At 38.0% G+C, this 14,030-nt stretch overlaps 1 protein-coding gene and 1 long non-coding RNA gene across 5 annotated transcripts; both read left to right on the top strand.

Moving 5' to 3' along the window:
- The first annotated feature begins 348 nt into the window (after nt 1-348).
- LOC115758217 lies at nt 349-1,161 on the top strand. Of its 4 annotated transcripts, XR_004017413.1 has the most exons (6): nt 349-369; nt 428-593; nt 667-710; nt 787-952; nt 1,016-1,068; nt 1,126-1,157. It is a non-coding gene; the product is annotated as an uncharacterized LOC115758217 (long non-coding RNA). The 4 variants fall into 4 exon arrangements; XR_004017411.1 differs by having other exon boundaries at nt 787-1,068; nt 1,126-1,161; XR_004017412.1 differs by having other exon boundaries at nt 834-1,068; nt 1,126-1,161.
- Nucleotides 1,162-11,614: 10,453 nt separating this feature from the next.
- LOC115758179 lies at nt 11,615-14,030 on the top strand. Its single transcript, XM_030698720.1, has 5 exons — nt 11,615-11,809; nt 11,888-12,101; nt 13,180-13,315; nt 13,378-13,557; nt 13,618-14,030. Exons 1-5 carry the CDS (start codon nt 11,619-11,621, stop codon nt 13,821-13,823), a joined length of 927 nt encoding a protein of 308 aa, XP_030554580.1. The 5' UTR covers nt 11,615-11,618; the 3' UTR covers nt 13,824-14,030.

Here is a 14,030-nt window from a genome sequence, read left to right on the forward strand (position 1 = left end):
TTCAGCGGTGTGGGTCCTGAAGCCAAGGGAGTCCTTTCCTCTGTACCTTCATTTTTATCGTATTTATTTTTCTTTGATTACACACCGACTTCAAAGAAGCCGAGTGCTTCTTCAAATTGGGCGCCATATTGTTACGGAACTGCTTGTTTCTCAGTGGGCCGCGCCGGCTGGCTCATCGGATTCTCTGGGTGTGGTCCCATCCCTGGCCCGCAGTCCGCACAATCGATAACAACAAAGCTACACGTCTGTAGCAAAACAGACTCACACAACACTACTCAAAATGAACCGCATAATCGATAACAAATATTCGGAACCACTAACTCATGAACAAAATACACAGCTGTAACTATGAAAATGTAAACAACAAAGGTAAGACACTCAATATAAATTAACAAAAAAAAACTATTTATCCACCTTACTCTTCCAGATCGGGCCCCGGTTCCGGACCCAGCGTACCCGCCCTACCATGAGACGATCACCTCCACTCGTCTCCCTCATTTTGGCCACTAGATGGCCTATATTAGCCCGTGTCGGCCATAATGCCCACTCTCCCCAGCAATATTATTTTAGCCGGACATGACTTCTTTCAATAGGTGCGTATAATTGGTTGCGTTTTCTTAAAATGTATAACAATCATAATCATTGCTTATGGCATTTATCTTGCAGCTGTTTAGGATCTCATGCAAGCGGATAATTCATTAACTTCACAGGTGCGTATTACTGCTGCATATATTTATACTAATTGACAAAGCGCCTTAATTCCTAAATTTTTCTCTTATCCTATAGAATTAATATTTTTAAATTTTTTTTTTCTACAACACTGAATGGGACAGGCGACGAAACACCACAAGGATATTGCGAGTCGCCGTAAAAGAAACGCGCAAGGAGGCAATTTAGAGGCAATCGTTGCGCCGATTTAGGAACAATGGCCCACACAATTACTCAAAGCTGGGTATGCCACATATTATGTATTGTATGTATTAAATCGCTTAATTCTACCTTACCCTACCTAAAGAGCTCTCTGGGGGGGTGGTAAGGGGCGATATAAATGCGTAAAATTCAGATTAGGTAAGTATGTGAGCATAGTTCGCGCAAATGTAACTTTTAGATTTTTATATTTTACAGGCGCAGATGCATCACCGTTGGAGTTTTCCTCACCGTTCGCACTCTAAAGTGAAGCTCGGCGTAAGTGCCTATGTATGTATGAATATATTTTATAAATACAAATTAACCAAATTTAACGATAAAAAAAATCTACTCCTTTTCAGGGAGTGCAATTAGGAGTCTTCTTCTGACTCTGCCAGGGGCTCGAACGAGGATGGGCAAAACAATGGAACGGACTCACTCGGTGGATGTGGGCGGGGTCTCGCCTGTGGCCGCTTCTTCGTTGTTGGAGCCCGGTCGTTGGTGGCTCGTCTCGTCGCCTTCACGTTTGCGCCGACGCTTGCTGGCGGCGTCGCGGATATGGCTGGTTTGCGCCGCTGCACTGAATCCTGGCCTTGAATATTTCGTGGGCCTCTCTGGTGCGCGAGCTGGTCTCCTTGGTGCCGAAGCCGTTAATTTTTGGCTTATTTGGGTCCTCTCTCGTCGCACTTAAGTTTTTAAGTCTCTTTTAATTTTTTTATTATATTTTTTTTGCGACTCGAGTGGTTTGACTTATATATTTTTATTAAATGGCGAAAAAAGAACACAAAAACAAGACTTTTATTCGTCTGTTAAGCCACTGGTATTATGTGCCGGCTTAAATTTTCAGAAGGGAAAAAAATTTTACTCTGTCGAGCAGAAATGCAATGCCCAACTTTTTTTGCTCACTTCGAGCTGGCACGCCCGCCGTTAACCGCTGAACAAATCGAACTCCTCGACATTTTTGGCAGCCACACCATCGGTGCCGAATTTCGGCACACGCATACATTTGCGAGGCGGGCACCGTTGCTGCTCATCTGCACAGCTGCATTTTTTTGGGTCAACGGCCCAAATGAAGGCCAAGGGCATATCCAAGGGCATGCGATCCACTCTCCTCGTATTCCCTTTAAGAGCGAACCGGGCGGCCAATAGCAATCGTCGCTTTTGGCGCCGTGGATCGCATGTCTGGCGTTGCCACCCTTCAAAATTTTGGGCTCCGCCGTGGGCCCAGCTTCACCCCGCATACTCCGACCATATGACAAAAAGATATCGGCGTGGCCGATAATATCGAACGCGACCAACTGAGTAACCCTCGGTGCTACCGATAACGTCAAATGCAACATATGTTGCGTAAAGTACAGCAAAATATTGAATGAAGCAAGAATCTTGTTTGCATTACCAATTAGCCGAAACTATTGCAATTCTTTAATGCTTACAATTCTTAGATTATTTTTGTTTATTTAAATATTTTTCTTCATTTTTCTTATATAATCTGAAAGACTTGTTTATTTATTTGATTATGTTTATAATTTTTCCAAAATATTTTTTATACGATGCATTTTTAATAGATATTCAATTTTGGTAATTTTTCTGTAATATTTTGTATGCATACAAATTTTAATAATTTTTTAAAGCAATATTAAGTTTAATTTAAGATAGGAAGATTGTAAATTCTATCTCTGTCTAGATCTTAACATAATTCAAGCATATTAATTCCATAAAACTGCAATATGTTGTGCAAATTTGACAACTTGACAAACAAACTATTTGACCTTTAAATACGGAAAAATTGGTTGAGAATTATAAAATCAACATTTTGCGGCGCGACATTGAAATTTAATATTTCTGTTTATAAATAAAACTGTTTTCTCCCAACTAGCTGGAAATGCTTGATCCAATTCGCTTTGACCAATTTTTGCCAAGCATTTTCTGATTAATGAATGCTTGAGAAAATGACGTGTCGTCAATGACACTTGAGGCCGTCAGCTCACACACACACACACACATACACAGAGAGTCTTGCGTGTTTGTGTTGGCCCATAACATTATGTGCTGTTAACTGTTAGATGAGATGCAATGAGCTGAGCTCTCATAAACGATGCGCCATGTATGATCCGACCGACACCCAGTGCTCAGTTCTTGGTCACGTTTTTATGCGCCATTTTTGCATTTGGGCTTGAATGTGGCCTTTGTGGCTGTTGCTCTTGTGTGTTGGCAATTTGTTGACAACTTTCATAATTAGGCAGCCAAATGTGCACTTAAGTGTGTGGGTGTGAATGCTTTTATGTCTGTTGCTGCTGGCGTTGGGGCTAGGGTTAGTTGGCCAGGTTAATGGATGCGGTCGCTACTGCATATGGCTTATGAGGTCAGACAGCGGAATTTGCTGTTTAGGTAAGGAAACAAACATTTCAGCCAGTTCACTTGATTATCGTTCCTATGACAGCTATATGATAGAGTTGCCCGATTTTCATAAGATTTTGCATATATGTAGGAAGCATAGTGAATCTTCCATATGACGAGATTGTGTAAGGCAGGTATCCTGCAACAGACAAACGGACCTATGAAAAGACGGACCGACGGACAGATAAACAGGGCTATATAAACTCGGCTATAGATGCTGATCTTTAATATAGATACATAATGGGGTCGTAGATGTCTTCGTCTATGCATTAAACATAAAATTATATATATATATGTATACAATCTACATGGGTATTAAATAGTATAATAAAGTATATAGTATAATATACTAATTATAGTATTGTATAGTATAGAATAGTATAGTAAAGTATAGTATAGTATAGTAAAGTATAATATGGTATAGTATATTATAGTATGGTACAGTATAGTATGGTATAGTATATTATGGTGTAGTGTGGTATAGTATAGTTTGGTATAGTATGGTATAGTATAGTATGGTAATGTACAGGAAATTCGTTTAGGGTGGTATAGATATAGAGTAGAATAATATAATGCAGTTAATATTATAAAGAAGCATGAAACTTTAAAATATGGATGCCGAAGAATTATATGTGCAGTGAAAAGTCTCCTAACGTACTACTTTTATAGGTCGGAACATTTTTTAAAGCTGACATTCTCTCTGAAATCATTAGGAAGCAGGGCATACTTATTACTCCTCTTTTAGACGCACTCTTCGTTTGATTTTTCAAAAGCTACCTGACGCTGCCCGCTCAAGAGAGTTACACTGTATAGTATAGTAAGGAGAAGTGCACACATAAGTATAGTCTGGTTGATTTTTGTAAAATGGTATAACATAGTAGTGTTTTAGTGCATTCCAGCTCAATTTAGCATAGCTTACGAATAAATTAGAACAATAAAATATGTACCAATTGTTTTTTGGCCATTTTTTGCTTTGTAAAAATTCGTGTTTTTTTTTGCTACTATGTTTTTGCTGTTGTTTTTTTTTTCTGATTGTTGGAAAACATAGTTTTGGCATTTTAACTTATTCTGGCTTTTAACCACATTGTTGCTGTATCTGTATTTGTTACGCTTTCTTTAATTTTTGTTGCTGTTATTCGCGCTCTGTTGGGACTGGGTCTAGAAACTGGGTTCGAGGCTGCGGCTGCGGCTGCGGCTTTTGTGCTGTGGCATTTGCTTAGCAAATAGTTTTTAATGATTCCAATGCTTGCCGCCAGCTAACGAATATATGGAGCTATATGCTTCACAGTCAGACCCCAGCTTTGGATTCCACCAAAACACACACACACACATGCGTACACACACAATGAGAGACAACACAACAACAACAACAATGACAATGACAATCGTTTGGCTTTGTTCAAATTGTGCGGCAACGGCGTCGGCATTTGTTGCAAATAGTTTAAATGGCTGCCGGTGCAAATGGGTTTGTGGCACATTGACGGGGTGAGGCATTAGTATAGCTATTAAGTTGTTAACAGCCAGTTAAAATGGCATTAAGAGTTTGTAATAGCGCAGGATTTAAACGAGTTTTTATTGACTTACGCGCTGATATTAAAGTGTGAAGTTACGAAAAATTCGATTAAAATTTAAACGAATTTGCGAAATCTACAAAAAGTTGTTGTGTTTCTTGTTGCTTATGGAAAATTTTCTTGTTCTAGTCTATGGAACGAAACTTTTTCGAGCGAATTTGTTTTCAAAGTATTGCGCAACTGCAAAGACGGCTCATAAAACTAAGACTGCAAAACTTTGCTTTCGCAAGTCGAAGTTTAAATACACTTTTCATAAGCTTGCAGAGGGTATTATAAGTTTGTCATGACTTCTTAATATATATATGCGAAATCGTATCGAAAAGGTTATTTTCTTGATGTTTAGATTAAAATGGGCTTAATAACACCATCAGAAGAAAAGTTAATCAAGCTTTAAATATTATATATGAAAACTGATGATTCGTTTAACGGGCTTTTTTTTCACAAAGGAATAAAATTTATTTTTGGCCACATTTATTTGCTCCATCATGCTGCCCTACATTAAAACATTGCACATTTCTTGACCAAATTAAATTATCCTCACTAAAGTGGCATAATTATATGTACATCATTTTTCTTTTTTTATTTTCTGGAAAGAAAATTCATAAATTGCCCTTCGTGTGCGGCGATGCTCGTTACAAATGCAAAATTAACCTAATTAAATAAGTTGAGAGCTAAGTTAGCTAATGGTTTTGCTCGTTTGAAAGAAATTCTTGTGAAAATAAAATATTACTAGGCCAGCAAAACGTTTAGGGTTAAAATACGGGCAAAAGTGCTGAAGGGTTTTTCATGTTCTCAATTAAATATAAATGACAGCAATTCTTAAGCATTTCTCGAGCATTGAGGGCCTGAGCAACCTTTTTCCCCAAATATGTTTTGTTCTATATTATTTGCACACTTTTCAATTGTTCTAAAGCTCAAATTCAAATCGAAGCTCTAAATAAAAAGGGGTCTTTAATAATCATGCTTATAATGCTCAACTGTAAATGACATTTACAAGTTAAAGCAGTTGGAAGGGAATGCCCCTAATGTAAGCCAAAGGAATAGCTTTCTCCCCAAAAACAATCGCTCATAACAGCTACTTTCTATAGTCCTTCAAATTGTATTGTTGCCAACACAAACATCAAATGCACACCCAAACACACACTCACACACACGCACGCACTCGGCACACGGAATGACGAACTGTTGTAAAAGTTTATAGCAGGCACCTTGCCATCATTTTTCAGCGTTGCCAGATGTTGGCCGCTAGAAGAGTTGCCAGCAAGACTTGCAGAAACTTCTTTAAGTGCTGAATCATGCCGCATATACCATATAATTAATGTGCAGCGGCATGTCTATGTGTGCACACATGCCTGTGTGTCTGTGTGTTTGCTGTGTGAAAAACCCCAAAGTAGCAATTAAGTGTTACGTATACGACATGAGGTACCCGCACGAGAGTAAAACTGAATCTGTGGTTGGGGCTATTTTGTTGCTGTTGTTGTTTTGTGAGGTGCTTTGGCTGCTTGCTGCTCGTTTCGTTTTGTTTGGTCAATTCGAGTGTGAAAATGTTGTCGAGCGCTTTTCATTATGGTTGTTGTCGTTGTTGTTGCTGTAGCTCTCGCTTGTTTACACACAGGCGCACAGCCATTGACCTTGGGCTGCAATGTGCAAGCGCATGGAACGAAACGCATTGCCCAGCTCCAGGGTCGACATTTTCTGTAGGCGTTTCCCGTTTGAACATTTTTGCATACCCTTGGGAATGGGAACAAATATTATACCATTTATTGCTGTGGCAAAAGAACAAAAATGGGTTAATATTTCTTGTACTTTAATGTTCTTAGTTGTTTTAAATGAGAATACGATTTGTAAGTTAAGAAAAGCTGCCTAAAAAACTGCTGCGATAGTTAATTCGTGCTTAAACAACTTGCGAATTATAAGCTGTTTGTCAGTGTTTTAGCTTTTTTGAGATTTTCGAATATGATCAATAAAGCATTAAATAAGATTATTTTTATTTATTGTGTGCTTTTTTATGTTTATCTTAACAGATTTTTAATTAAATTGTTTTTGACATGAGTTTTCATCGTATTTGACGTTTTTGCGGGAATTGAATTGAATTGAATTGAATGAAGTGGAAAATTGTTTTTTGGGTACATTTTCCCCGAATTTTTCACTTTTGTGGGAAAATACTCAAATAAATTAGCATCGCTTGGTGGCAATTATCGGCATCGTAACTAAGATTTTCCTGTGCATCAAAGTGAAAGACAAAGTTTTCAATTCAAGGAATTGTGCACAAAGTAGCTAAGGATTTCATTTCATAAGGCATCGAGTAATTATATTTTCTATTTTTAGTTGATTCTATTCAATTGTTATCTGATATATTCATATTTAATTCAGTCTCTTTCCACTTAATACTTGCTTGTATAGTAGCAGAGTCTTTGCATGCATACTTAGACATATACCAATGAAATTTAATAGTTTGCGTATTTGCATTTCAGTTTTCTTTGTGCTACTTGTAAAAGTTTGGCGTTTGCATGCTTTCTGACATTTTAATGCACAAGTCAAAAGTGTGCCATCATTTAAAATGGTAGCACAAGAGAACTTCATCAGAAATATTCTCAACATTATCATCATCATCATCATCATCATTATCATCAGCATCATGATTATAATCGTTTGTCGCCTTCAGTCGTGCCATTTTTTTTGTTGCACAATTCTCGGCAATTTTTAAGTGGTCATCAGTCAGTGAGAAATGGGCGCAGCAAAGTGGGCAGGCCGGGGTAGACTTGAAACGCTTGAACTTGATCCTACGAAGGTTGCATACAATGAACAAATAAGGACAACAGCCTCGACCTTTGGACTGTCGTGCATACTCGTGCATTTGCAATGGGGCTATTTTTTTTTGATTCTGCAGCAACAGCCAGCATTGAAAAATCATCACGTAAAGCAAACTGCTGACAATTTTTTTCAGCTCTTCTTCTTCTATTATTTATTGGCCTGTTGCAGCTGTAAAATAATAAAAAAAAATAAATAAATGATAAAACTGAAAAACTGTCAACACCCGAGCTGAGGTCCGCAGCATTCCCCGAAGAGAGACCATCGTCAACGCAAGCAAATTAGGTTCGATGCGAATTCCAGTTACGAATTCGCCTGAAATTCACCTGTCCGGAATTTGTAAATGGGTTTATGGGGTCATTTGGTAGAAGGTTGGAGCTGCCGAGATCCAGCACAACAAACAAATTTCACGACTAGCTGCGTTTTGCTGTTTTTTCTTTTGTTAGTCAGTAACTTTTTCGTTTTGCTTTTGCTTCGCATCGTTTGTCATTTATGATACCCTTGCCAAATGTATTGCAACTGTCACGGACAATATGCCATAAAGCCAGAAGGTATAACAATATAAGAATCGATAGGGGTTATAAAATGTTCTTCGTATCATGCTGCATATGCTTTGGGAAAAGAAGCACATATAATTGTTTATTTTGCCATGTTTTCGTTTGTAGTTGTAATTCTCAACAATTTAAAGCTTCGAATATGCTAAAAACAAAGAGTAGACTTGGATATTCTGGAAATAGCTTTGGCTACTTGGCTGTACATTCAAGTATTCAACTGGCTCGGATATTATTAATATATATTTCTTATTTCTGACAGTTCGTATAGCAATCTATATCTTACAAGTGTATTCAATCTTTGGCAAACTCCAATGATTTTCACTTCAGCTTGTCTTTCTCTCTCACTCTATCTGTCTTTGTCTTTGTCTCTCTCTTCTTGCACGACTACATAAAATATTCATAGGACTGTGGCAAGACGCCAGCGATGTCCTTGTCCGCCGGGTTTAGTCCTTGTCGTTATGGGTAATCGCAGATTCAGCGCTAAATCTCAATCAAAATGCGCGTAAAGTGGCATTTCACTTGATTTTTATGAATTCGAAATGCGCCATTTTTTCTGATTGAATGCTAAAAAGATGCTCAAAAATATATTTTTTAAGCGAACAACTTAACGAGTCAAATCAACCGCGCGTTTTCACAGACCTCAAGTTGTAAGTACTATTGAACTAAACGGAAGCTACAAGCATAAGGCCTCTCTCTCTTAAGCATTTAAGAAATTTAAGTGAAAGTCAGATGATTCTGAATTGAATATAGCAAATATTAGGTTGGATGATAAGGCAGGACGAGCAGATACTTTGCATTCCCCTTTGTGGTTTTGTTATATAATAGAACTCTAAAGTAAAATCAATCTTTCAGATATATATATTTATAACTTTTTGTCCTGACTGACTGACTGATAATGCATAGCCCAAATCGTAAGAGCTGAAATTTTCAAGAGGGGTTTCGGGAAATTCCACTCGCATCTGTGGAAAAATCGTGAAAAATGTTTGTATAAAACTTTTTTGTTTACCATCCGATCAGCTGCAAACTCGTTTTCAAAGATCCTTGTTCAAGTTGATTTGAGGGGTCTTTTACAATTTTATTTCACAGTTAACAGTGCTGCCACCTTGTTTTGCATAATACATATGGTAACACTGTTTACATAAAAAAGAAGACTAAGAAATTAACATAAATAAGTTGTTGTTGTATCGATAGATGAATTTATAGATAAAATGAAAATACATTTTACTCTAAAGACAATTTTTTTTTGTTAATTACAAATAAAATGGGAAATTGTTGTCAAGGCAAATCTATTCTTACACTAAATATATAGTTTTTTTTTTGTCAAAGGACTGCATCGATTTGCTGGTAAATGTTGCTGACATTTGCATATTATTTCCACCCACCCCTGCACAAAAAAAGAAAAGGGAACTCAAATTGCATTTCCATTTAATCCGCTCAATTTGTCGCCAGTTTTTAATGGCGCCGACTGAAAACTTGCAAACGCCTTGCCTTGAACACAAAATGCATTTCATTTGAATTTCAAAAGCTTAAGGCAAGAAAATATGAAAATAACAACAACAACAACAACAACACGACCAGGAAAAAGTGGCGCCCAGAATCGGGACACTTACTAAGTGAATTAATGTTTTTATCAAAAGTTTTTGAGCGCGCTGTTTTGACGCTTTTTTCTGTTCTTTTGTTTTTTTTTTGTTTTGATTTTTCTTTATTTTATTATTTTTTTACCTTGCGCATAAATTTTGGTAGACGAGCGCAGTGTGTGTAAGTGTGTGTGCATATGTTTTTTCTTTGCTTTAAATTTGCAATTTAAATGTAATTTCTCAACTGCTTATTTGGTTTATGACGAGTGCGCGCGCTCTGATTTAACAGCCAGCGACAGCGGGCGGCGACGCGTGGCTTGGCCCGTTTTTAAATATGACAGCATGAATGATGACCAGCTGCAGATACAACAGAAATACAAAATATATATGTGCCTGCAGGTATAACACCCATATAAAATGAAAGGTAGCAATGATTTCTTCGCACAGCCTTTTTGGCGTGCTCTCTTCTTACAATTGAGTTATCCCGGCGCTCAGACACGTTCGTTTATAATAACATTATCCACATGCCAAAAACTTCAGGCCCACGTCAGGCAAATCAACACTTGTATATGGCTTGGCGCCTGAAAGGCTGCCACAATTCATCGATACAAGCTCTTGTATAAATTTCAATGAACAATTCTCCATTGTCTGTGAAACATTTTGCCAACATTGGCACGTTTTATGGCAACCAAAATACACATACATGAAATATTGGCAATTCAAACAAAGCCCGGAAAAACGGCCTGGCCCTTGTACAGCTTGAATTTCATGACATCGAACTTGGCACGCGGCAACAATTTGGATTCGAAATGCTCTTGCTGGTCTTTCAATTTTGCTTATTTGAGTGGTCATGATTTTCAGGCAGCCTGAAGCCTTAAGACAGAGAGGTCTTTTAAAGACAACCGATTCCTAGGATTGCGAAAAGTGTGAAACTCATCTCAAATGAATATTCATAAAAAGCCTTGGCAAATTGTTGACTGCCCATTATACCAAGTAGGAATGGATTTTCCAAAAACTGAGAAATACCTCTTAAATGAATTTGAACAAAGATCTTTGGAAATGAGTTTGAAGCCGATCAGATTGTAACAAAAAATGTGTTGGAATTTCATAAAAACCACGTCTACAGTAAAAATTTAAGCTTCTTAGTTCTTGCAGATCACAAATCAATCAGTCAGTCAGTAAGTTAGTTAGTCAGTCAATCAGTAAGTCAGGCCAAAGAGTTTGGTAAATCGTCAAACTTTTAAACTAGATTAACTTGTTCAAAATTCAAGTGTTTTTGGTGCTTGGCGCAATTTTGGTCATGTTTTGAGCTAAAGGTTGGTCAGACCAAAATTTGTTCATATGGGTTCAAAAAAAATTCTCTTATTGGGATGCGTCTGACACGAGCCACTCTTTTTTATGATTTCGGGTCTCGCACCCGAACAAAAACGAAGTCGACATTGGACCAGAAATCTAGAAAATGAATGGCCACAAACTTTTCTTCGAGCTGTCCCATCTCTGTGTTGCATGGTTAGTATGGCTGCACGCCTTTCTGGCTTTTGCACTTGTTCTCTGCTTAAAGCATTTACTTTTATTATTAAACTCAATGAAAGCTGTTGGCATTAACTGTTTCTGGCTGTCGACTGGCTGCGACGTCGCTTTGCCTCGCACAACTGTTTTGTTTCTTTTTTTTTTTTTGCCTTTAGGGTGCCGGGCGATTTCTGCGAGTAGCCCCAACCAGAACCAGAAGAAGTGCATTCGAATTGCAGCAGTTGCCAAGTCGTTTTAGTCATTAACGAAATGGATTTGGGCGAGCGCACACGATGCATTTCCATTACTTGGGCATTATTAATCATAGTCTGTCAAGCGATGTGCGAGTCCCGCTATATAGGTGGGAGTCCGAGCCAGAACCTTGCACTGACTATGCCCACGCTAAATGCTGCCTACTACAGTCACAGAATACTCTTTCTGACCGGTCTATGCACGCTGTCGTTAACGCTGCTCGGCTGTCTGGGTAAGTTTTGGTGCTCGGCATTGGCTGAGACGATTCTGACTGGTTGCCATTTTTTAAAAAAGGATGTCTTTGCTGCAGCTGTTGCCGCAGAGCGCGTCGCAAAGCTGCGAGCCTGGACGCCTATGCTCCGCGCACGCAGAGTATTGTGTGGCCAGCACTACCCGCCGAAACGGCCCGTGTCGTGGAGGTGACCTTTCTGCATACGCCCGGTGCCGTGGATTGCCTGTGCCGTGGCTGCTGCCAGGCGAGGAATGTGCTCTGCCTGGAGGATTGTCTGAATGCAACGGAATGTTGACTCGAATGCCAAGTAATTTAGTTTACAATTTACTATAAATAAAATATTGTAATAGCTCTAAGCAAATCGACGACAATTGAAGCCTTTAATTATGTATAATCGTTTAAGAAATTACTTTCATAAATTCTTTTTTTAAATAAGCATCTATATATGTGTTCGTTTTACACTTTGTTCTGGCTAAAAAATCTCCACTCTGTGGGTGGAAAATTGGGCGCTTGGGAAGAATTGGCAATTATTTTAGTTGCGTTGTTGGATTCAATCTCATTTTTAGAATCAAACGTTATAATTTCACCAAATGGTCGAAAAAACTATCGATTGCAATTTTTTTTTATTGATACCATCAACTTCAATCCAATTTTCACACATTTATGTAAAATATTATTTGCAAGGCGATTTACCGGAAATCTTCTCCGTTGGGTGCAAATGGGGTTCAAAGTAGCATGGTTAAAACAAAGACCTAAATTATTTTTTAAGTGTGAAATGGGTGGAAAAATATCTCTAAACCTTAAGGAAGTATTTCTTGATGTATGTGTTAACGTGTATGTAGGTTCGTGTGTATGCATATGTAAATGTGTGTATCTATGTATATGTGTGTATCTATGCTTTTATGTATGAGTGTATGTATGTATGTATATACATGCGTATGTTTATATATGTGCATGTACATATGTAAATAATGTATGTGTATATGTATGCATATATGTATGTATATATGTTTGTATATATGTATGTATATATGTATGTAGTTTTTTATGTAAATGTTATTTTAATTTGTCTATCATCAAAAAATTGCGTGTGTGCATGTAAGATTTTGTAAAAGTACATGCTAATTTATTTATATAAATTTTTATATAAAACAATAATTCAGACCTCTGCACGGACTATCTCCCAGAAATGTCTGTTGTCGTAAAATCTTGCGAAACCGTTTCACAAAGTGCTTATCATATCTGCACTTGATGTTTATATCTTGTAACGACCAATCTAAATGTTCGTACCTTCCCCCACAGCTGTTTTCCCATTTAAATGAAGCTTAGCGAAGACTTCATGCCAAAGTGTTTGCTGCTGGTAGCTTTAGTTTGTTCGCATAAGCCAAAGAAAGTACAATACAGTAAATATGAAGGCGGCACAAAGTAAAAATGTGGAAAAGTTGCTGTTGCTACTGCTGCTGCTCATTGGTTATCCCCAACTCTTTGAAGCGAGCAACTTTACAGGCAAGTTGAAAAACTTGGTCAGCTGCCTGGAAGTTAAATTTATTTCAATTTGTTTGTTGCAGACGATTATTGGCAAACGGAGTCACAATCAGTGGAGGAGGACGATAATGCAACAACGAATTCGAGTGGCTATAGAATTATTAGCGACATTAACGATAAAAATAGCATTTATATTCCTGTGGATCCATTGATGAGGGTGGCCTTTGTGGCTCTGCTGTTGCACGTACTCATCGTTGGTGGAGGTGGGTTTCAATTTTCGAAATAACCAACTGTTAATTTCACTAATCTGGCAACACTGTCAGGCATTATCATCTACAGCGTTGTCTACTGCAAGTCACGTACTGATAAAAAGCGGCTGATGGAAATGAAACGTCGCCTGCAGAGTCCACCAACACTGCAGCATTTGCCCAACAGCCAGAATTGCCCTTGTCATGGCTGTCGTGTAGCCAGACAAATTCTAAGCGGTCTGATCGTACAGCAGATTATAACAGAGCGTTCAGAGTGTTAGCGATAACGATAAGCTTTTAACGCTGGTCACACTCTTGTAGTTTTAGGCGAACGGCAAACATGGAACACCTTGTAGTAGGAATGTGCATCAATGCATATAAGCGATTTAATGTCAAAATCAATCAATTATACAGTCAAACAGTGTGAAATATACTCTAACAGGTTCGAGTGCTCCTTTACCTTGACAAAAAGAACGCGTCAATAAATA

Source organism: Drosophila novamexicana, unplaced genomic scaffold (assembly GCF_003285875.2).
Source record: "Drosophila novamexicana strain 15010-1031.04,08,12 unplaced genomic scaffold, DnovRS2.1 tig00000137-arrow-arrow-pilon, whole genome shotgun sequence".
Classification (NCBI taxonomy): domain Eukaryota; kingdom Metazoa; phylum Arthropoda; class Insecta; order Diptera; family Drosophilidae; genus Drosophila; species Drosophila novamexicana.

Excerpts from the sequence above, each read along its gene's own strand:
- LOC115758179 (XM_030698720.1), top strand. The coding sequence starts at position 11,619 with ATGCATTTCCATTACTTGGGCATTATTAATCATAGTCTGTCAAGCGAT. Across the intron at positions 11,810-11,887 it reads AACGCTGCTCGGCTGTCTGG|CTGTTGCCGCAGAGCGCGTC; the intron begins GTAAGTTTTGGT and ends TCTTTGCTGCAG. Across the intron at positions 12,102-13,179 it reads GTCTGAATGCAACGGAATGT|TTTGTTCGCATAAGCCAAAG; the intron begins TGACTCGAATGC and ends TGGTAGCTTTAG.